The following is a 23,782-nucleotide window of genomic DNA, read 5'->3' as shown; positions in this document are numbered from 1 at the left end:
GCGCGACCGTCACAGAGGTTCACCTGATCATCTAGGGTGTTCCCCTTCTGTTTTCCCTGCTCTTTCAGCCCCAGCCCTACTGATAATAGTAAAAGAACCATAATCCTCCCAAATAACCATTTTAAAATCTGGCAGAATGCTGGTTTTTAAGAGTTCAAACAATGTTTTCCATTATATGAGATGAAGCGTCCCCTAACTCTGAGGGAAGGCTCATATTTATCACTAGTTCCAGACCTCTTAACTTGTGTGAAGGACAGAATTGCCACTGGGTCAATGGCTTTCATGGCCCTTGAGCTCTCAAAAGTCAGAAGTTGGGAAACGGGGAGTTGAAGAAGTCAGAACACAAGACAGGGTCTATGTGTGCCTGAGTCCTGTTCTCCAGGAACATTCTGGAACTCCTTCCTTCCCATCCTCCAGATATTGTCTCCTGGTCAAGAATAAGTGAGAAGCCAGTGGACCCGTCTCAGAGGAAAGTAGCACTGAACAGACACTGCTTAGCCACCCCCCAGCCTCACCTCCTGCTGAGCACATGACCTTGCAGCTTTCTGCTCACATGTTTGCCTCTACTGTTAGGCACTGGATTCCCTGGCTGTGGGCACTGTGTCTGACTTCATCACTGAATCCCTGGCAAACAGCCAAAACTCAACAACTTTTGCTGAATAAATAAGTGGTTGAAATTAGATCTTTTGTGCAACTGTTGATCAAGTTACAGATTGGAGACATAAATGCGAATTGCAGAATGAATTCTCTGACTTTTCCTAAGAGGCAATAAAACATACAAGATATATAGCTTCAGTCTGAAACCAGAAAAATTGCATAACAAGAAAATGGTTTTACAGGATAATAACCCAAAATGGTCCCAGAACTCAGGTTGCTGTGAGTGGTAAGCAGAAGCTTTTGGAAATAAATATGTTGCTGCTTTTAAAAGTCAATCAGGGACTTTCTCTTGTGGTAACACAGAATAGAAATACTTTTCTCTATTCCTCCGGCTAAGTACTACAAAAACCCTGGACACAGCACATAAAACAAAGCCAGACAAATACCCTACAAGAAAACTATAGAACAATATCCCTTAGAAATACAGATGCAAATACGCTCAACAAAATACTAGCAAACTGAATCCAGTGGCACATTGAAAGGATCATACACCACGACCAAGTGGGGTTTATTCCAGGAATGCAAAAGTGAGTCAACATATGAAAGTCAATGCAATACATGACATAAATCCCACATGCTCATCTCAACTGATGCAGAAAAGGCATCTGAAAAAAATCCAGCACCTTTTGGTGATAAAACCACTTAATAAACTGGGGAGAGAAGAAATCTCCTCAACGTGGTAAAAACCACTTAAGTGAAAAAACCAGCAGGGCACGATGGCTCACGCCTGTAATCCCAGCACTTTGGGAGGCCGAGGTGGGCGGATCACCTGAGGTCAGGAATTCAAGACCAGACTGGCCAACGTGGTGAAACCCCATCTCTACTAAAAATACAAAAATTAGCCAGGCGTGGTGGTGCATGCCTATAATCTCAGCTACTCGGAAGGCTGAGGCAAGAGAATGGCTTGAACCCAGGAGGCAGAGGTTGCAGTGAGCTGAGATTGTGCCATTGCACTCCAGCCTGGGCAACAAGAGCAAAACTCTGTCTCAAAAAAAAAAAGAAAAGAAAAGAAAAGGAAAACCTATAGCTAACATCACCCTCCACGGTGAAGGACTGAAAGCTTTTCCCTAGGATCAGGAACAAGACAGGGATGCCTGCCTTTGCCACTTCTATTCAACAGAGTATTAGACACTCTAAGTGAGAGGATTAGGCTATAAAGAGAAAAAGAAAGTTTCCACATTAGAAAGGATGCCTTTCTAAGGCCTATTTGCAGATGACAAGACCCTATATCTAGAAGACCATGAAGAATGTGCTCCCTGCTAACTGAATTCAGCAAAGACGCAGGGTACAAAGTCAACACACGAAAACTAGTGGCATTTCTATACACTACCAATGAACAATATGAAAAGGAAATTAAAAAAAAATTCCACTTACAATAGCATCAACAAGAGTAAAATACTTAGGAATAAATTTAACCAAGGAGGTGAAAGACTCGAGGCTGAAAAATGCCAAAGCTTGCTGAAAGAAATTATAAAATACCTAAATAAATGGAAAGATATCCCATGTTCATGGATTGTTAAGATGACAATACTACCCAAAGTGATCTACTGATTAAATGAAATCCTATCAACATCCCAATGGCCCTTCCCTCCCGCCCTTCCTCTGTTTCTTTTTTTGAGACAGGGTCTTACTCAGTTGCCCATGGAAACACGCAGTGGTGCCATCATGGCTCACTGCTGCTTTGAACTTCTGTGCTCAAGTGATCCTTCCATCTCATCTTGCCTAGTAGCTAGGACCACAGATGTGTGCCTCCACCCCTGGCTGATTTTCCTTTTGTATGTTTTGTAGAGACAGGGTCTTGCTATGTTTCCCAGGCTGGTCTCAAACTTCTGGCCTCAAGTGATCCTTCTGCCTCAGCCTCCCAAAGTGCTGGAATTACAAGTATGAGCCACTGTACCTGGCCCCCAGCGGCATTTTCTGCACAAATGAAAAAGCCCATCCTAAAATTCCTATTAAATCTCAAGAGGCTCAGAATAGTCAAACCATTTTATAACAGAAGAACAAAGTTGAAAGACTCACACATCCTGGTTTCAAAGCCTGCTAGAAACTGACAGTAATCACAACAGTGGGAACTGGGATAAAGACAGACATAGACAAAATGGGATGGAACAGAGAGCCCAGAAATAAACCTCCAGGTAAGTAATCAAATGCTTTTCAGCAAGTGTGTCAGTATCACTCAGTGGGAGAGGAGAGTCTTCACCAAATGGTGCTGGGAAAACTGGATAACTGTACGCAGGGAAATAAAGTAGGACCCTCACTTTACGAAAGACACAAAAATTAGCCAAACATGGATTACATTCCTACATTTAAGAGCTAAAACTAGAAAACTTATAGAAAAAAACACAGCGGTGGCAAATCTTCATCATCTTGGATTTCATAGCAGTTTCTTTGATATGACAGCAAGCACAGCCAGCAAAAGAAGAAATAAACTGGACTCAAAGGACACACAGGCCCCTCTGGACTGTCTTTCTACTTATTTTAACTTCTCCTAAATCTGTAATTATTTCAAAATAAAATGCTGCCAACCGAGGGGGCCCTGAAAGTACCCAGCTCACTACCCGGAGAACTTCCAGGCCGAGGCTCGGGCAGGGGAATGTAGCCAGAGCCGGTGAATTCTCTGAGTTATGGGGCAGACCTGGGTGTCAAGGGAACAAGAACCAGAGTTCCTAAGACGGAGTGGATGCCAGAGGCTGTGGACAGCCCCTCAAGCACCTGCAACTGTGAGGAAGCTCCTGGAGGCCAGGAACAAGCCATTAGGAGGAGGGTGGGACAGCCTGCTGCCAGCAGGCATGGCCACTCACCAGGCACAGCGCTCAGGGCCTGGCAGGCGAGGGAGCACCACCCGGGGCAGGCACTGCTGTGGGTCTGCTGGACATCATGAAGGCATGGCCTGAAAAGAACGGACTGTTCCCAGGAACTCAGCCGCACCCCAGAACAAGATTTAAAATCTCCAGGAGGACCACGATACCCAGCATCCAACAAAGCTCACAGGCAGGCATCTGGCCACAGGCCACCATCACGCAAGGGCACCATCCCTGCCCCAAACAAGGGGACTGTGCAACCACTGTGGCTGGCCCAGAGCTGGCAGCAGGGGTGCAGTTAGCAAGGAGGATTTAAACAGTCACCACAATCGTTATCACACACGCCCGATGTTAAGTAGGGGCACGAGGATACAAAACCATGCTGGCGGAATTCTAGACACGAAACTCCGATGTTTGAGGAGAAGGGTGTCCTGCGTGGGGTGCTGACAGGTTAGACGCTGCACGGGAAAGACTCGTGACATGGCAACAGAAACTGTCTCTAATGAAATGTGGAAAACCTTAAAGGGAAAAGCCTTCGTAAGCGGTGAGACAACAACCGGCAGTCGAGTACATGGGTCCTGGAACTGCTGAAAGGGAGCAGGGAAGAAAAATATCTGTAGAATAATTGCTGAAAAATTTTAAACTTGATGAAACCCCACAGATCCAAGATGCTCAAGACTGCTGAGCAAAAAAACACAGCATCACTCCACCAAGGCATCCCATCATGAAACACCTCAAAAGCAGCCAGAAAAGGGAAGCTGTGGAAAGAGAAATGAAGACGCTGTGACAGGAGGGTCCCCAGGAGAAAAGGACACATCGGCTCAGCCCCAGACATGCACAGCAGGCGGCTCGCAGCAGCTGCTTCCACAACAGCCCCAATTAGAAACAAACCAATGTCTACCAACAGGCGGAAGAATCAAGAAACTGGTCCATCCGTAGAAAGAACTAGCACTGCAAGTGGCCGGCAAATGAACGAGTGCTGCTAGAGCCGGCAACTGGACTGGTTAGTACCACTAGTGCCTGGTAACTGGACTGGTTAGTACCGCTAGTGCCAGCAACTGGACTGGTTAGTACCACTTGTGCCTGGTAACCGGACTGGTTAGTACCGCTAGTGCCAGCAACTGGACTGGTTAGTACTGCTAGTGCCTGGTAACCGGACTGGTTAGTACCGCTAGTGCCAGCAACTGGACTGGCTAGTACCGCTAGTGCCTGGTAACCGGACTGGTTAGTACCGCTAGTGCCAGCAACTGGACTGGTTAGTACCGCTAGTGCCAGCAACCAGACTGGTCAGTACCGCTAGTGCCAGCAACTGGACTGGTTAGTACCGCTAGTGCCTGCTAACTGGACTGGTTAGTACCGCTAGTGCCTGGTAACTGGACTGGTTAGTACCGCTAGTGCCAGCAACTGGACTGGTTAGTACCGCTAGTGCCTGGTAACTGGACTGGTTAGTACTGCTAGTGCTGGCAACTGGAGTAGTTAGTACCGTTAGTGCTGGCAACTGGAGTGGTTAGTACTGCTAGTGCCGGCAACTGGACTGGTTAGTACAGCTAGTGCCCGGCAACTGGACCGGTTAGTACTGCTAGTGCCCGGCAACTGGACTGGTTAGTACTGCTAGTGCCCGGCAACTGGACTGGTTAGTATCGCTAGTGCCCAGCAAATGGAATGGTTAGTACCGCTAGTGCCTGGCAACTGGACTGGTTAGTACCACTAGCGCCTGGAAACTGGACTGGTTAGTACTGCTACTGCCCGGCACTTGGACTAGTACTAGTACTGCTAGTGGCCGGCAACTGGACTGGTCTGTACCACCAGTGCCCAGTAACTGGACTGGTTAGTATGGCTAGTGCCCAGTAATTGGACTAGTACTGCTAGCGGCTGGCAACTGGACTGATTAGTACTGCTGGTGCCTAGCACTTGGACTAGTACTGCTAGTGCCCGGCAACTGGACTGGTTAGTATGGCTAGTGCCCGGTAACTGGACTAGTACCGCTAGCAGTCAGCAACTGGACTGATCAATACTGTTAGTGTCCAGCAACTGGACTGGTTAGTACCGCTAGTGCCCGGCAACTGGACTGGTTAGTACTGCTAGCGCCTGGCAACTGGACTGGTTAGTACCGCTAGCACCTGGCAACTGGACTGGTTAGTACTGCTAGTGCCTGGCACTTGGACTAGTACCGCTAGTGCCCGGCACTTGGACTAGTGGCCGCTGAACTAGTACCACTAGTGCTCAGCCACTAAACTAGTACCACTAGTGCTCGGCAACTGAACGAGTGCTGCTGTTTATCACAACAGAAATGAACAGGCCCACACAGCCGAGTCTCAGCAGTTATGGGAGTGAAAGACGCCAGATACAACAGCCGCCTTTTGTGATTCTGCTGATAGGAAGCTCCGGAAGGCGGGCACGAATCTGCAGTGACGGCGAGTGGAGCGGTGGTCTGCAGCAAGTGGGAGTTGGCAGGGATGGGAGTATGAGGGCGCGAGACAGTCTCTAGGGTGAGGGATGCATCCCCTTCCCAACAGGCAAAGCCTCCACGTGTGTGTTCGTGTGTCAACGCCCTTGCTGCTCTCGCATTTTAAATATGTATAGATCAATGTATGGCAATTACATCTCAAGAAGGCTTTTTGAAACAAGCAGCAAATGGACTTTACAATCATCACAATTCACGTAATCCATGCGCCTACTCTCCTGGGCAGCAGCAGTGGGGACCCAGCAGGTGGAAGATATTTGGGACTCAGGTCATGAAGACCCTCCAAGGAGGACCAGTCACCTGTGACCTGTAGCCATCGTGTGCTCGGCATGGCACGGCGACCACGTCACAGCAAAGCACAGCCTCGTGCTGTTGGAAAGCGAGCTGCAGATGGAGCTGCCCCCTCAGGAGCCCCCACACGCCCCTGTACTGAGGCTCATTGTGTGTCGATGCGCAGGACGCTTGTGCTGCTCAGAGGAACCTGCTCGGCTTCCACCCTGCAGCTCTGTGGCTGGTGGAAGTCAGTGATATATTTTCCAGATCCCTCACGGAGAAGTTCAACAATCCTAAACCTGCCGCTGATTTATGGATTCCTGTTGGTTCCAAGGCAGCTACTTTGTAGTGCTAGGAGTTGTTTTAATAGCAACGTAAAGATGAATGATCCGCACATTGACAGCATTCCACAAAGTTCAGAGCCACTCTGGCTGCTGCAAGCACGGGCTCGCCAGTGAAAGGGCTCCTGTCCATCAGCAGGAATTCTTAATGTTCTGACATCTATAGTAATCAAGTGTTGCGACTGACAGCGAGGACAAATGTTGCTTTATATTTAAATGGTCAGTGAAGGCAGCGCTGAGTACCATGACCTCTAGTCCAAGGTTCTCTTGGTTCAGCCTTCCTTGGTGCAGAGCCAGCCTTGGAAGTCTTGTTTTCCAGTGCGTAGCCACTCTGGCCAGCATCATTTTGGACCTCTGGGAGGAGAGCCTGTCAGTTACTGTTTCTTTTTCATGAAAAGATGATAAAGACGGTGTGAGAGGAGGGGCTGCCCTGGGCTGGAGTGAGGGAGAAGGCCCCAGGGTGGTGTCGGGAGAAGAGTGCAGACACCGTGGGACAAAACAGCCACACAGGGAGCAAAGGGAGCGCATCCACCCAGCCACGCATCACCCAGCGTTAGGGCATCTGATGGGAGGGAACGCGTCCACCCAGCTACGCATCACCCAGCATTAGGGCATCTGATGGGAGGGAACGCGTCCACCCAGCTACGCATCACCCAGCGTTAGGGCATCTGATGGGAGGGAACACGTCCGCCCAGCCACGCATCGCCCAGCTTTAGGACGTCTGACAGGAGGGAGCGCGTCCACCCAACCATGCGTCGCTCGGCGTTAGGACATCTCACAGGAGGGAGCATGTCCACCCAGCCACGCATCACCCAGAGTTCAGGTATCTGACAGGAGGGAGCGTGTCCACCCCAGCCACGTGTTGCCCGGCTTCAGCGCGTCTGATGGGAAGGGGAGGCCCTGCTGTGAGAAACACTCAGGCTGGCCCCCTACCGCAGCAGCCCCAAAGAGAGAAAGCCGGACCCATGGAGTGGGAGGCTCAGGTGTGCAAGTCGCTGGGCGGTGCCATACAACAAGTGGTGGAAAGAAACCTTATCATACAAGCTTAAGACCCAGATGGGGAAAGAAACCCAAACAGGTGATGTCACAACAGAAAACGAAAGTGCTGATTTGTTTTGAAGCAAATCACTAGAAACGTCAAGACAAAGACTTTTTTGCTCCAATACAATAACCACAAACGTGTTAATTCTGACTCTCCAAAACATCAATCAACCAACCTAGCACCCACCCAAAAATAAAACCCTGTGCAAGGCTGGGGAGGAGACGGCCTGTGCCTGGCTGGGTATCGGAGGCCCCTTGGGGTCGGTGCCGGCTGAGGCTGCCTGTCTGTCTGCCTCTGGCCCAGCTGACTTCTAAACATTCCCCAAGGGACACAATATGCCATTCCCAGCCAGGAACTTGTGGAACACGGAATTCCTTCCTGACAGCAGGGGAGCTGACCGCCGCGAGGCCCTCCCCAGCCCGGCTCTCACCACTGCGTTACGCTCCACTCTGGCTCGGATCTGGTCAATTTTGCCTTCTATCACTCGGGGGAATATCGAAGAATCTGCTCCTTTGCAAAACAGATAAATTTCTCCTACAAAATGAGAAAAATGAGGAGTTTAATCACAATATGGGGAAGACTAGATTATCTTTTTAAATTATGCCATTATTAAAAAACAAGAAACAGGGATAGCAGTGTGGAAACCTTTTTAAAGAAGATTTTAATGGACTAGTTAACATGTCACAGTCAGGAAAAAAATAAAACCTACAGATTACCTCCAAAGCCTCGTTTTATTCCTACAACCCTAGAAATCTCACAGGAAAGGCAGGAACGAGGAAAAGAACTTGGCTCCGGGACTCTGTTTTTTCTCTGGGAAAGACACAAAAGGGGATAAAATGCCCTCGGGACGGGGGTTGGGGTGACCCAAAGCGGGTCCCGGTTTCTGAAATGCTGGAAGGTGAACACAAATCCCCTTCGGAGAGTCATTTGTCCTCACGCAGAGCAAGGCAGCCGGGCCACCTCTGAACTTGGAAGAGTCATGGGAAACGTTTGCGTCATTTTTTCCCACATGTCCAGTAACATTGCGATTGCTGTGGACATACTTGTGCTGTGAACGCAGGCTTCTCGGGCCTCAGATAAAGCGAGTTTCTCTTCCAGGTACTGCAGCACACAGCAAAGGCCACACAGTTCTGCTGTGTGACCTGCTCCCGACACACAGAGCCCCCTTTGCACCTGAAGCATCACCTGGTCTGTGAAGCCACGTGGCACTCTGCCAGGCGGCTGGTTTGTGCCTGGGCGCAGGGAAACGCCACGGTACTCCATCGTGGCGACGGCAGGGTGGGAGAAGCACCACAGCAGCCTGAGCGGCACGCGTAGGAAGCTCCATGCCCAGCTCCTGGTGGGGCAGAGCCCTGAGACCCCCAGACACTGAGGGCCCTCGGGAAGTCTACTGGGGACCAAATCCAGAGGGCCCCAGGGTGGGCAGGCAGTGGTCCCCGGGGGGTGGTGGGAGGGACATGGGGAGGGGACGCTCCTGGGCTGACGACCCGGATCCAAGGCCTGGAGCTTGGACGAGGACTCAGGAGTAGGAACAGGGGTCTGCCTTGCCTTCCTTCCTGGATCTCAGGAAGCGCTAACTCCTAAGACACCAACAGGGAAGCTGTGGGAACACGGCTACACTTGACGCTCACATGGCCGAGGTGACTGCCAACCTGCAGCCAGAGAGGATGGCACCTGGTGACACAGGTGTTGCCAATACATAGAGCAAAACAGTGCCGAGCTAAGGCTGGAGGGCATGGGAGAGGACGGAGGCTGAGGCTGGAGCGCACGGGAGAGTAGGGAGGCGGAGGCTGAGGCTGGGGGGGACGGGAGAGTGGGGAGGTTGAGGCTGGAGGGCACGAGAGAGTGAGCAGGTAGGGGATGGTGGGGACAGGGGAGTGAGCAGGCTGAGGCTGGGAGTTGGACCCCGGAGGGCCTCTGCAGAACCGCAGAGGTGTGACCACAGAGTCTCAGTTGCTTAGCATAGAAAAGCAGGGCCCGGGGGTTAAACCACCCAACCGATGTCAGAGCCATTTCCCGACTCCCACGGTTTCCAGCCAATGCTGTTGTTTCATCAGATACAGTTTAGAAGGAGAACTGGGGTCCAGATGACATAATGATGCATTCTTGAACAACAGCACATTTTTTACTAGAAAATTCACGTCTCATGGCTCACAACTCATGCCAAGAGCATGTGAATGGCTTAACCTTCCCACTGTCTCAGCTTGTGAATTCCACTGCAAGACACAGAACACCTTCAGCCTGAAGACTTGGTGAGGAACAGCCTTGGAATAAAAAAACCCAGAGGACAGAGCAAAAGTTAATCTACAATGAGCAACTGAAGACCGTGCACACGCAGGTGACATGACCGAACACACAGGATCCCGTCCCCAAGACAGCTGGGTTGTGTCGCAGGTGCAGCCATGGTTGGTGGCTGTCCGCTCGGGGACCAAGAAGGGCTTACTGCCATTTGGAGAAGAGAAAGCGTTACAGAACCACAGTTTGAGCCCATGGTTGGGGGGGGGAGTCTCTCATTGTGTCTCACAGACGAGCTCAAGGACATGGAAAGCCAGGCATGACAGCAAATGTCCCCGAAATGGCTGGAAAACAGGACATAAAGGAAGCAGCTCCTGGAGGAGCTCCAGGAGGGTGCACTGTTAGGACTTTCCTTCTTCTCTTTCGTCTTTTCTGCTTGCTTTTCCTTTTCATAGATGAATATGCTTACGTACTCTCCTTTTCTTCTTTCGAGTCGGTGTTCTGTGTACTGCGTACATAATACCTTGGGTACAGTAAGCATCCCCAGGATCCCCCGAAAGAGAAAGACTTCACATCTGCCTTTGAAAGGGAAGGCCTGATACAGCCGAGTGGCCTGTGACTTCCGAAGTCCTTCCTCAGAATTCCACTGTGGAGAATCCCAGGAAAGCACACGACTGAGGTACAGACATATAAAAAAGGGTCCTGCGGACATGATGGGAGGCCCCTGTTGGGGCTGCTCAGCCCCACAACAGTGAGATCCGCCTCTGACAGCCACACCCCCCCAACAGGGCTGAGCCCAGGAGGAAACACGAGCTGTGAGCTGGCTGCAGGGTCTCCCTGCCCAGCAGGCAGAACTCCAGTGCAATTAGTGTGCCTCTCCGGGGATGACTACTACTTACAGAACACCTCGCTTAATTACATATTGAAACTTCTTTTAAAAGTAACTGATGAGTGGCTGGCTTCAGACGGCAGGGCAGTCTCTCCTGCAAGCTCTCAGTTCCTTGGAGAGGCCCTAGGAGGTCCACAGGCGTCCCGGTGCGGATGGGGATATTCTCATGGCACAAATGCCTCCAACCTGGAGTGATCCAGCGGCTCTTCAGCCTTTTGATAGTAACAGAAGTTATTTACAAAGATTCCATGGCATAGCCCACAATATGAGCCCTGAGGTCCTGGGCATTCAGGATGCAGCAAAGACCCTCTGTGAGCGTGTGGCAGGGCCAGCTCCGGGGTGAGTGTGTGGCAGGGGCGGCTCCAGGGTGAGTGCGCGGCAGGGGCGGCTCCAGGGTGGCTGATGCTTGCCTTCTTGGGCACCGTGATCAGCCCCGCAGGTCACGGGCAGCATGTTCCAGCCACGGCTCAACAGCTAGATTCAACTTCTATGGGGAAAACCACATGACGGGATGGACCAGGAACTTCCTACCCAGGATGCGTTTATCCCAGATAACTCCGAGTGGCTGAGACTCTCAGGACTGCGCCTCATCCAAGCCGGGGGGGAGGGTTCTGACACACAGAGGTCTCATGCATCTGAACCTGTTCTCAGACCCTGTCTGGCTGATCCCATGGTCCGGCTGGCAGAAGCTCTTCGTGGGAGTCCTGGCAACATTTACACACAGATTGTTCCTCATCCTATGACCATCAGTGAACGTCTCACTGTGGAGCCTGGATTCATCTCACATTTGATGGCATGTCTCAGAGGTGATGCTGTGTGACGCAGCAGAACTGTGTCTAAGGAACCAGCGGAGGCAGGCGGCAGCCCCCCAGAGCAGCCATGACACCCTCCTCCCTCCTGAGGCTGTTGCCCACCCCAGAGCCGCTATGACTCAACAGGGCGTCACCAAGAGTCACACCGCCTCCCACTACAGCTCCTTCCAGGTCTTAGAAAGTGAGGCACCATGGTCCTGATCCGAAGGGTGCCCAACGGCACTGATGATGGCCCTGCTCTGTCTACTCTGGGTTAAAATGAAACTCAGCACATCTTAGGAAAATGCTGGCATGAAGCTCTCCAGCCTGGAGTCTGTCTGGTTCCGGGGAGTGGCTGTTTGGTTGTTTGCCAGGCATCTTTCCAAAGAGCTAAATGCAGCCTGGGATTGTCTGGTTTTAGGAAACAATGAAGAGTGAGATCCCACAGCTCTTGATGAAGCCCCGCTCCGACACTGCATGGAGTGCTCTGAACGGCACAGGATTTGGGAGCACTCGGCGGAGCGTGGCGTGACGTGAGCGTGTCGCTGAGAAGCGCGTCGGTTCTGCGTTCGGGATGTGTGCAGGCTGCCAGCGGCCGCAAACGGACAGACAGCCCCACCACAGGGCAACGTCCCGCACGCTGCTGTGGGGCTGAGGGCCGGGAGAGGCTTCCTGAGCCATCCGTGGAAAGGATGGATGGGTGAAAGGCCCTTCTTATGGGAAAGCCCACGGCAGGCAGCAGGGAACGAGGACACTGTGGGGGCTCTGGGGACACTTGGGGACAGCCTGGTGATGAAGGTGATGAAGCTAGGTGAGAGCCTCAGAGGGGGCGCTGGGAGAAGCTCGGCGCAGGCGCGTGGGAGCTCTTAGGAAGCGATGGCCATGCAAAGGGGTGGCCCCTGCAGACGGAGCCCATGGGCCCTGCCTGTCCAGGGCAAACAGCCAGGGGTGCCTGCACCTTCAAGCCTCAGCACCGTGGGCGGAGCCTGAGGGGCTGCGGTGTTGAGTGACCTGTGGCATGTGTCGTGACCTGCTGAGGGTGGGGGGGAGACGAGGTCATCCACCTGTGCGCGGGGGATGCAAAGTGCCTGGGAGAGCTCCTCACAGGGAGGTCAGGGGACCACAGATGCATCCACCTGGCCTGCAGAGGGAATCGTCCGGGACAGGGGCAGCCACAGGTCAGAGTGGGAGGATCAGGAGCGGGCCCACCCGTGCGGGTCACCAAAACATCACGGCGGCCACAGGGCTCTGACTGCGCCCCACCACTGGTCATTCCAGAGCACAAACCGAGTGTGCTGTTCTCACAGACACACTGTTATGGCAACTGCCAATCAACAAAGCTTACTTTGCAACTTTGAACATTATTATAGATACATTTGCAAACCCACATTACCTTTTCCTTGAAAATGGTTATTTAAAAACATTTTACGTCATTTAGCTCTGCATGGAGAAAAGCAGGTGGGGGATAGGGATGGGTAGGGAACTTTCACAAATGGAATTAAGCAATTTTCAACAGTAAAGTGGCCCCAACTCGACACTAAAAGATGGACAGAGCAAGGGTGCCGGACGTTTAGCTCAGGAATCCTTCCTCAGCATTCCAGAAATGTTTCACTTTTTAAAAATAAAAATTTAGTATTTTGAGAGGATTTGTCTATAGTTTTCTAAAAAAGAATAAATCATTCTTAAACCCCAAATCCTTAAAGCTCCGTAGAATTTAGTCATCAGAATAAAACACAACCATCATTTATAACTTAATAAATCAAAAGAAAAAGAAATTTTACCTGTAGCAGATTTTACAATTACACTCATTCTCCTTCTAACTGAGTCAAAACTCAAAATTTCCAGCAATTCGAACCTGAAAGAGAAATGCAGACGGTCACACCATCCATGCGGGTCCTCACGTGATTCCATCTGGTAACTGTGGAGCTCTCCACAGCAGAATGGCTGGGGCAGCCCTGGCCCTTCCTCAGGGGACACACCGAGGGCTGCTGGGCGAGGGGTGTCCTCCCTCGGACGCCCTGAGAGGCCTAGATTTGAAGGACACAGCAGGTGTACCCAGTGGGGCAGAGTCTGGGCCCCATGGCACCTGCAGCACTGGCTCCTCACTACGTCCCCATACTATCCAGGGCATGGGCTCAGATTCTGCCAAGCAGGCTACGTTCCCTACGCACCGACTCCCTCCCTAAACACTGCTGAACAGAGACTCAAAGTTGTGTCAGAGATTGGATCCTTGTCAATGAACTGGCATTGCCCTAAGAGATCAAAACCATGGAAAAAGCAAAGGACACTGGCGTTTTGGCTGGTGCTGTCCTGTTACCGGAAGACTCAGAAAACCTGTGTGGCGTCTGGAGCATCGGAAGTGTTTGGCAGCCCCCGCTGCTGCCCCTCAGCCTCCTCAGGGCCTTGGACTCAGTGGGAAGCTGCGGAGGGGCTGTGGCCGCAGTGCCAGCCCAGCTCAGAGCCAGGGGTCCCTTGGCAGAGCCTCGATGGGGGCTCTCATCTAGGCCACGACCTCACTGCCTCCACGGCTGCAAACCCGGAGCCTCAACAGCAGTGAGTTGCAGCCCCTGGGGAGCCTAGGATGCTGTGGAGAGGGTGCAGCCGGTGCCAGCGGAGGGCCCAGGAGCCCCGCCGAATCAAGGGGTTTGTCCTTTCTCTTCCACTGGGGAGTTTATTTCCCTAAGAATGAAATTTTAAAATCCAGGTGTTTTGAGGCCATCACCACCGGATCTTGTGTCTTTGCTGGAACCGTGACCACACATTCGTGCTTGTTGATAAAGGGGACGCCACCAACCCCTCTCCTGAGTCAGATCTCAAGACGGGTCACTTGTCTCAGGGACAAGCAATTTAGGACAGAGACAGTCCCTAAAAAATGGGAAGAGTTTTAAAGATACGAAAAGTAAAACAATCCAACATCAAACTGGTGACTGAAAAGCGTAACTGTGCAAACTGTTTTCGACAGGACGCTGTGCTCCCAGCACATGAGCCAGGGTTCCTCCCTGCGGGACTCATGGCCACACCGGGGGTGGCTGCTCACTCCCTGGTGGAGGCAAAGGGGTCTGGAGAGATCAGAACACGGCCTGCAGTAAAACCTGACTTTAGGTGGCTTAACCCAAAACATATTTGACAGTGAACTTTTCTTCACTGAACTCCAATTTACATCTCCAAGAAAAACCATCCAGGGGAAGCAGCCCTGTGGCTGCACCCAAGCCCTTCTCTAGGTGTCCAGCACTTCTCCAGAACATTCTGGTGACATTCCTGGGATGTCACTGGGAAGGAGAGGAAGCGAATTGTGGGAGAACATAGAGTACTTGTCTTTTCCCTCAAACGCAGAACCTTATAAAGAACACTCTTTATTCTTTAGTCCTTTCACATCTGAGGGTGAGGTGCACATACCTTTCGATGTGGTTCTCCCTGTTTAATATCTCCATGTAATTGTCTTTCAGCCTCAGGTAGGTAAAGCCAAGTCTGCAATGAGAAGGGAAACCTCGGGGTGAATCTGAGATTCTGATGTTCCTCTTTCACAGAGTATTTGCTTTATATTTTGGTAAAGCGTTCTTTTCAAAAAAGAAATACTATCAGTTAAACAGAGATTACAAACTGCATTATGAAGTTAGGAAATTATCATAATGAACTTATTCACCATCTCAAAAAATCTTCCAAGAGCAACAGAATTTCTACCCAACCCAACCCTCCCTGGCACACAGCAGTGAGGCACATTCTTGTCAGTATTGTTCTCCAAAAGAGCGTGGCAGGCATATGGCCTGCAATCCTTGCTTCGATGATACTTTTGCTCATTGATTCGTGGACTTTGTTGTTGTTGAGCGGAGAACACGATGCCAGAGGGAGAGGGACCCTGAGAGGCTGTTACCCCCAGACCAAGCCCCTTGAGTCACTGATGGGGAACCAAGGTCCAGTGCAGGCCTTCAGCCAGCACGTGGGTGCACCCATCTGTACGATGCCTCCTCCTGCACGCCCGGGGGTCAGCAACCTTCAGGGCCTTGTGGGAGCCACTGGGACGGCAGAGACAGAGCATGGCTTCGGGATGCAAGAGGCCAGCAGAGGACCCGGGAGACAGACGTGCTTCACGGCACCAGGGGGATGGGAGTGGAGGCCTCTGGCCAGCCCAGGTGGGAGCAGCGGCTGGAGGAAAAGCTTCAGCGCAGGGAGGATTCTCAAAGGTGGGCGGGGCAGCCTGCCCTGACTTCCAACACCTGTGATGAAGGCAGTGGCATTCCTGGGCACTTGTGTTCCAAGAAGAGAGAAACCCAGCTCCAAGAAGCCTCACCTATGCACGTGTGGGTTTACGCACGGAACCAAGGGCCCCAGTGATACTGTTGACGTATCTGTGCTGCTACTCAAATTGCATGGAGAAAACACATTAGTTTAGCAGCGACAAAAACATGGCTGTAATTAGGTGAGAAGCGCGAACATGATTCTCACCATACTCAGTCCCTGAAGGCAGTGTTCCTTTATCACTTTTGGGGGAGGGGAGATTCAGTATTACAGAAGTCATGAGCTAGGTGGATTTGAAAATGGCTTCCCTGAGTTGAAATTATGCCATGTATCTGGAATGTTTAAAGTATTTTTCCAAGCGTTTGCTTAAAGGGTGGGCGGTGAGAGGTCCCACACCAGCTCTGCTCTGCCCAGCTCAGGCTGCAGCTCTGGGAAGGCCGCTGGGCCTCTGGGCTTCAGTTTTCTGAGATGCAGGAGGGAGATTTGTGTTACAGGAAGGATTGTTTCCATATTTTGAAGCCTGTGGTTATTTGGAATGACCTCTAACTTACTGCAGACCTCAGGAGGAAAAGCCACCCACGCAAAGTCAGAGATGAAGACTCACACGCTGGGGACCAGACGCTGCTTATCACAGTGGGAGGGGCTCATACAGGGACGGGGGTCCAGAGAACCTGGGTGCAAAGGCAGCAGAGCTCAGTGTGGAGGGCACAGGGTGGGGCTGAGGACGCCTCTAGATGCAAGTCCCTGACTGGGGCTGCGGTGGGGCTGAGTCACATCAGGAAACCCAGGCAGACCCTCGGCCCGCGACGTACCTCTGGACACCTTCGACCAGCGCCACCTCGTCGGGCGAGGATGAGATGTACACACAGGATTTCCCCCCGTCCGGCGATTTCCTGGGGCCATCTACGTTGTCATCGTCTTTCACCTGGACGGTGTGGCAGAGACAGAGGGCCCGGAAAAACAGCTCCTCGCGCTCCTATAAAAAAGCAGTTCCCAGAACCCCCAAATCACGGTGCGTCCACTGAAGATAGAGGGAAACAGGCGCAGAGAGGAAACAAGAAGCGGGGGGGGGGGGGTGGTCCCCGCAGCCACAAAGGCAGCTTGTGGGCGGTGAGGGGTTATACAGTAGGATGGAATTACAGCTTTCCATCATTCTCAAGCACTCTGTTTCGTAATTGAGATTGACAGGTGATGAAGACTGAAACGGGCATGTGTTCTTCAGCACCGACACTTTTAGAAACCACAGAGGCTTCACGTGCACTCACAAATGGCAAATGACCGCTAGCGTCCAGGAAGGGAGACTGAGTCACACGGTGCCGTGAACACAGATATTCACAAACACCCTGGACCCTGGCTGTGCCTCTGCCCTGGTGCCTGCGCGATGGGGACGTTCTCCTAACCGAAGCGTGTGTTAGACTAGACGTGACCTGTGGCACTCCTGCTGTTGACTCACATTGTAACATTCACCCTAAAACCCCCTAAGAAGTTGGAGCTATTATCCTGCACCTGCAGCTGCAGAATCAGCGTTTAGGAAGGTAAAGGGATGTGCTCAGGGCCACAGCCGGCTGGGACCTGATCCCCGAGGCTGCCCTGTGTGCAGCTTTCACAGCTAGCTGGGACCTGATCCCTGAGGCTGCCCTGCGTGCGGGGAAATTCAGGAACGGCGTCGGCCGGGGACTCCAGCCCTGCCCAGAGATGCTGAGGTCTGGAGCCACAGCACTCGGGGCGTGTGTGAGAGTCCATGCGTGTGTCTGTGTGTGAGCATGTGTCTGTGTGTGCACACGGTATCTGGGCATGTGTGAGAGTACGTGTGTGTCTGCGTGTGAGCGTGTGTGCACACGGTGTCAGGAAGTGTGTGAGTGTCTGTGTGTGTGTGTGAGTACGTGTGTCTGCGTGTGTGCATGTGTCTGTGTGTACACACGGTATCTGGGTGTGTGTGAGTGCATGTGTTTGCATGTGAGCGTGTGTGCATGTGCGTCCGTGTGTGCACATGGTGTCTGGATGCATGCATGTGTTTGCCCTGCTTCTATGGTTTTCATAACCAATTCTAACACGGGTATCACCGAGCAGATGTGTCCTAACGGGACACCACACACATCGCACTTTCTGACCATCCCTCCCACTGAAGTCCGTAGAGACCGCCTGATTTTCCTGGACCCTCGAGTGAAAAGGGGTGGACTCAGCATGCACAGCCGCCCACTCACTCACACACTTGGACGGCGTGGGGGCTGCCACCTACCCTCCCGTTGACGCTGGGGGACGAGTCAATCATGTCGATTCCTGAGGACTCTGGGAGGACCTGCCCGTTGCAGATGACGTGGGGCACGTAGACGTGGCCTTCGATGCAGCACTCCTTGAACTCCATGTTGTTTTCCGTGAGGGTGCCGGTCTTGTCTGTGAAGATGTACTCCACCTGCAGGCACCGCACAGCAAGTCAGGATGCTCTGAGGGAGGCCCACATGTCTCCAACTCAGACACACAGCTGCCGTGTTTCCCCCCCAGCTCCCACTGTGACTTGAATAGGCGGTGGATTTCTAAAGGTTTTCCCCCAGACAGACCACCTCACCGGGCTAAGCCACGCTTCCGCCTCATCCTCCTTCCCAGTGTCCAACAGGACCCTGCAGTCCTGGCAGGTGCGATTCACGAGGATGGGTGGGGAGGCCTCGGGACACCTTCTCTGGGTTGGGAGCAAAACAGAGTATGGTCTCGCAGTCCCATTCCCTGGGACAGAGACATGGGTGGGGCCAGGGCTCCATTTGTTTGGGAAGACAGAGTGTGAGTGGGTCGTCCCGAATCTTAACAACAACAATAAAAAACCAAGGCTACAGAGAGGACGAACTTACTCTATACAGTCTCAGAGATCAAAACCCACAATACCATGTAAGGTTGAGAAGGTAAAATTGAAGCAAATAAGGACAAAACAAATCTCGGAGAAAACTGTGATACGTGTTAAAGATACAACCCGTCTTAAACTCTGATTTTAGATAAGCTCACGGGTCACAGGTTTATCGTGAATAACTGAAGGTGGGAGCTCTGGAACGCGTGGCAGCAACTTGAGACTGAGCTCGGGCGCGTCTACGGGGACACTTCTTCCCAAGCATTTTGGATAAGGGATATTCAACCTGTGTACCCTTCTTACACAGGACTTTGAAGTAACTTAGAATAAACGCTTATTCAATCCCAAAAGCATTTTTATTTTTATTTGTTTTTTTGAGATGGAGTCTCACCCTGTCGCCCAGACTGGAGTGCAGTGGTGTGATCTCGGCTCACTGCAACCTCCGTCTCCCAGGTTCAAGCAATTCTCATGCCTCAGCCACTTGAGTAGCTGGGATTACAGGCACCTGCCACCACGTCTGGCTAATTTTTGTATTTTTAGTAGAGATGGGGTTTCGCCATGTTGGCCAGGCTGGTCTTGAACTCCTGACCTGAGGCGATCCACCCACCTCGGCCTCCCAAAGTGTTGGGATTACAGGCATGAGCCACTGTGCCTGGCCCTAAAAACATTTTTAAAAGGGTAAAATGGATAAGAATGAAATAACAAATGTTAAGAGGTTTGGTTTATCATCCTGTTTAGCTATAACTAAATAGGTGGCATATTTCTAGGAAACATGACCATGAAAATGAACAATAATAAAAATTAATTATAAAAGACCTTTACTGAGCACTCAGGGTGTGCCAGCCACTGGGCAGCGCCTCATTTAATCTTCAACTGTGATTAACACATCAACTGTCTTATTATCCCAGTTTTAAGAACGTGGAAACAAAAGCTTAAAACCTCTGGACACAAATCCAGTCAGTTCTGTTAGCTCGGGACGCAGAGATAAGATTGTTTGCTTTGTTACTGTTAAACAAGTTTGTTAAAGTCTTTGATTTCTTTTTCAAATAGTTTCATGTCTGGTATATAGAATCACTACTGATTTTGGGTGTTGATTTTGATCCTGAAAATTTAGTGAATTTGTTGATTAGTTCTAAAAGCTTTTTGGTGGAGTCTTTAGGCTTTTCTATATATAAGATTGTGTCATCAGCAACAATTTCACTTCTTCCTTTCCTAAACGAATGCCTTTTCTTTCTTTCTCTTGCCTCACTGCTCTGGCTACAGCTTCCAGTGCTATGCTAAATAGAAGGGGTGAATGTGTGCAGCCTTGTCTTCTTTCTGATCTCAGAGGAAAAGCTTTCACCTTTTCTCCATTGTGTGTGAAGAAAAACTTTCAGCTTTTCTCCATTGTCAGCTGTGGGTTTCTCATTTATGTCTTTTATTGTGTTGAGGTACATTCCTCGATACCTAATTTGTTGAGATGTTATGAAAGGATGCTGAATTTTGTCGAATGCCTTTTCTGCATCACAGATAATCATATGGTTTTGTTCTTCATTTTGCTGATGTAATGCACTACACTTACTGATTTGCACAAGTCAAGCCACCCTGGCATCCCACAGATGGGGTATGATCCTTTTGTATGCTACTGAATTGGTTTGCTAGTGTTTTGTTGAGGATTTTTGCAACTTTGTTCATCAGGGGTCCTGGCCTGCAATTTTCTTTTCTGGTGGTGGGACAGTCAACCCTAAGCCCAGTGCTGGTCAATGCTGCCATCACCCTCAGCTCTCGGAACAAAAGTTGGCCCTCACTGCAACGCACGCCTGCCTGCTCAACTTGGCCTGAAGCAGGATTTGTGTTCCAAGGCACTCATGCTTGGGAGGCAGCACTGCCTCGCAGAACAGGGCACTGCCTGCTCCTGACTCAGTTTCTCATTTGAGAAATGGGGCAATGGCACTAAGCACACAGGATACAGAGAAGGTGCACAAACTGTTTGGCACAGGATCTCCATGGGACAGGGCCAATGGCACTGAGCACACAGGATACAGAGAAGGTGCAAAAAGTGCACACAGGACACAGAGAAGGTGCACAAAGCGCTTCTGGCACAGGAACTCCATGGCAGATGGTTGTTTCTGTTGTGGACACAGACGCTTGACTGGTGGGTCAATCTCTATTTCACATACAAAAGAAGTCGTGTTATCGTACTGCACAACGACGGTGGGCACAGGCGTTTACCCACGAAGCTGCGGTCACATGAACCTGCCTTTTGGGCTTGTCCACCTGTCTTGACCTCAGTGTGTCCCCCATGAGCAACAGTACACACTTCTTTGTGTATGAGGAGGTCAGCCTCCAGGCTGGAGCCTGGTTTTGGTCAGGACAGAACAACAGAAATCAAATTCTGTTTTGCAGGACTCCAGGGAGATAGATTGAAGAGGGCAGAGAAGAAATCTGCCATACTCAACACTACTGGGCGCTTTCCCCCACACTCGACACTTCTGGGTGCTTTCCCCCTACTCAACACTGATGGGCACTTTCCCCCACACTCAACACTGCTGGGCGCTTTCCCCCGCACTCAACGCTGCTGGGCGCTTTCCCCCCACTCAACGCTGCTGGGCGCTTTCCCCCACTCAACACTGCTGGGCGCTTTCCCCCGCACTCAACGCTGCTAGGCGCTTTCCCCCACTCAACACTGCTGGGCGCTTTCCCCCGCACTCAACGCTGCTGGGCGCTTTACCCCCATTCAACGCTGCTGGGCGCTTTCCCCCACTCAACACTGCTGGGCGCTTTCCCCCACTCAACACTGCTGGGCGCTTTCCCCCGCACTCAACGCTGCTGGGCGCTTTCCCCCCACTCAACGCTGCTGGGCGCTTTCCCCCCACTCAACGCTGCTGGGCGCTTTCCCACACTCAACGCTGCTGGGCGCTTTCCCCCACTCAACGCTGCTGGGCGCTTTCCCCCACTCAACGCTGCTGGGCGCTTTCCCACACTCAACGCTGCTGGGCGCTTTCCCACACTCAACGCTGCTGGGCGCTTTCCCCCCACTCAACGCTGCTGGGCGCTTTCCCCCCACTCAACGCTGCTGGGCGCTTTCCCACACTCAACGCTGCTGGGCGCTTTCCCCCACTCAACGCTGCTGGGCGCTTTCCCCCACTCAACGCTGCTGGGCGCTTTCCCCGCACTCAACGCTGCTGGGCGCTTTCCCCCGCACTCAACGCTGCTGGGCGCTTTCCCCGCACTCAACGCTGCTGGGCGCTTTCCCCGCACTCAACGCTGCTGGGCGCTTTCCCCCACTCAACGCTGCTGGGCGCTTTCCCCCACTCAACGCTGCTGGGCGCTTTCCCCCGCACTCAACGCTGCTGGGCGCTTTCCCCCGCACTCAACGCTGCTGGGCGCTTTCCCCCGCACTCAACGCTGCTGGGCGCTTTCCCCCACTCAGCGCTGCTGGGCGCTTTCCCCCACTCAGCGCTGCTGGGCGCTTTCCCCTGCACTCAACGCTGCTGGGCGCTTTCCCCCCACTCAACGCTGCTGGGCGCTTTCCCCGCACTCAACGCTGCTGGGCGCTTTCCCCCACTCAACGCTGCTGGGCGCTTTCCCCCACTCAGCGCTGCTGGGCGCTTTCCCCCGCACTCAACGCTGCTGGGCGCTTTCCCACACTCAACGCTGCTGGGCGCTTTCCCCCGCACTCAACGCTGCTGGGCGCTTTCCCCCGCACTCAACGCTGCTGGGCGCTTTCCCCCGCACTCAACGCTGCTGGGCGCTTTCCCCCGCACTCAACGCTGCTGGGCGCTTTCCCCCGCACTCAACGCTGCTGGGCGCTTTCCCCCGCACTCAACGCTGCTGGGCGCTTTCCCACACTCAACACTGCTGGGCGCTTTCCCCCACTCAGCGCTGCTGGGCGCTTTCCCCTGCACTCAACGCTGCTGGGCGCTTTCCCCCCACTCAACGCTGCTGGGCGCTTTCCCCGCACTCAACGCTGCTGGGCGCTTTCCCCCACTCAACGCTGCTGGGCGCTTTCCCCCACTCAGCGCTGCTGGGCGCTTTCCCCCGCACTCAACGCTGCTGGGCGCTTTCCCCCGCACTCAACGCTGCTGGGCGCTTTCCCCCGCACTCAACGCTGCTGGGCGCTTTCCCCCGCACTCAACGCTGCTGGGCGCTTTCCCCTGCACTCAACGCTGCTGGGCGCTTTCCCCTGCACTCAACGCTGCTGGGCGCTTTCCCCCACTCAGTGCTGCTGGGTGCTTCGTCCCCTACTCAACGCTGCTGGGAGCTTTCCTCCCACTCAACGCTGCTGGGCGCTTTCCCCTGCACTCAACACTGCTGGGCGCTTTCCCCCTACTCAACACTGCTGGGCATTTTCCCCGGCACTCAATGCTGCTGGGCGCTCTCCCCCCACTCAACACTGCTGGGCACTTTCCCCCCTACTCTACACTGCTGGGCGCTTTCTCCCGCACTCAACACTGCTGGGCACTTTCCTTGTTACAGAAAAAATTCTTTCTCAAAGAATTTATCAGAAGCTCACAAAATGTACCATCTATTGTTGCAAAGGAGATAGAATATTCCTAGGTAAAAATACCTGACTACTGAGAAACTAAATTATAGTTTGCGCATTGCTGACTGAAACAATAAAGCACTGTGAGGAGTATGGGATATGCTGGAGGAACACATTCAAAAGTCAAACTCATCAAACGTGGAACATGATCCTTCCATTTGTTGGCCTTCCTCACAGGAGGCAGACAGAGGCCTCTGTATCTGCCAGAGTCTAAGTCTATTTACAGGCTGTCATCTGGGAGCGAGATGGAGATTTCAGCTACCTGTCTAAAGTGGCCTTGTTTGCTAAAATATCCCTCAAAATCGCTTTCTGTTTCAGTCCAATTACCCTTTACTGGTACCTGCTCTGGCAACCCTGCACTCTGCTATGTTAAGGCTGGGAAGGTAGGGAAGGTCACCGCTCTAGGCTGGGGAAACCCAGGGAATGGGTCTTTCCCTACCTCCCTTCCCAAGCCAGCAGGTCTGGTGTGTGCCGCCTGGTGGTGCGGTGGCAGGGCGGTGGTCACACCAGACTCTGTGCTGTGCACCTTGTGTCCATTATCTCATTTAATCCGCAACCTAATCCTGTAAGGCATCTGTTATCATCTCCATTTCACAGACTGAGACACTCGAGGTGTGGCGGTGAAGCCCAAGCTCCCGCAGCCATCATGCAGCAGCAGGATCTGAATGGAGGCGTTTGAACTCTTTGCAATC

General features: G+C 52.3%; 1 protein-coding gene across 10 annotated transcripts in view; it reads right to left on the bottom strand.

Annotated features, from left to right (window-relative positions):
• The window catches only part of ATP11A (ATPase phospholipid transporting 11A), a 199,078-nt gene that overhangs the window by 34,134 nt on the left and 141,162 nt on the right, over positions 1 to 23,782 (bottom strand). For all 10 annotated transcript variants that reach the window (XM_024231048.3, XM_024231049.3, XM_024231050.3 and 7 more), the window contains exons 13-17: positions 17,969 to 18,142; positions 16,542 to 16,705; positions 14,890 to 14,961; positions 13,275 to 13,348; positions 8,009 to 8,112 (exon numbers count right to left, since the gene is read on the bottom strand). In XM_024231048.3, coding sequence (XP_024086816.3) covers positions 8,009 to 8,112; positions 13,275 to 13,348; positions 14,890 to 14,961; positions 16,542 to 16,705; positions 17,969 to 18,142 — 588 coding nt within the window. The remainder of the gene's footprint in view (positions 1 to 8,008; positions 8,113 to 13,274; positions 13,349 to 14,889; positions 14,962 to 16,541; positions 16,706 to 17,968; positions 18,143 to 23,782) is intronic.

This window comes from Pongo abelii, chromosome 14 (genome assembly GCF_028885655.2).
Source record: "Pongo abelii isolate AG06213 chromosome 14, NHGRI_mPonAbe1-v2.0_pri, whole genome shotgun sequence".
Taxonomy (NCBI): domain Eukaryota; kingdom Metazoa; phylum Chordata; class Mammalia; order Primates; family Hominidae; genus Pongo; species Pongo abelii.
The sequence above is the reverse complement of the archived record's forward strand: the minus strand, read 5'-3'. Positions and strand labels throughout refer to the sequence as shown.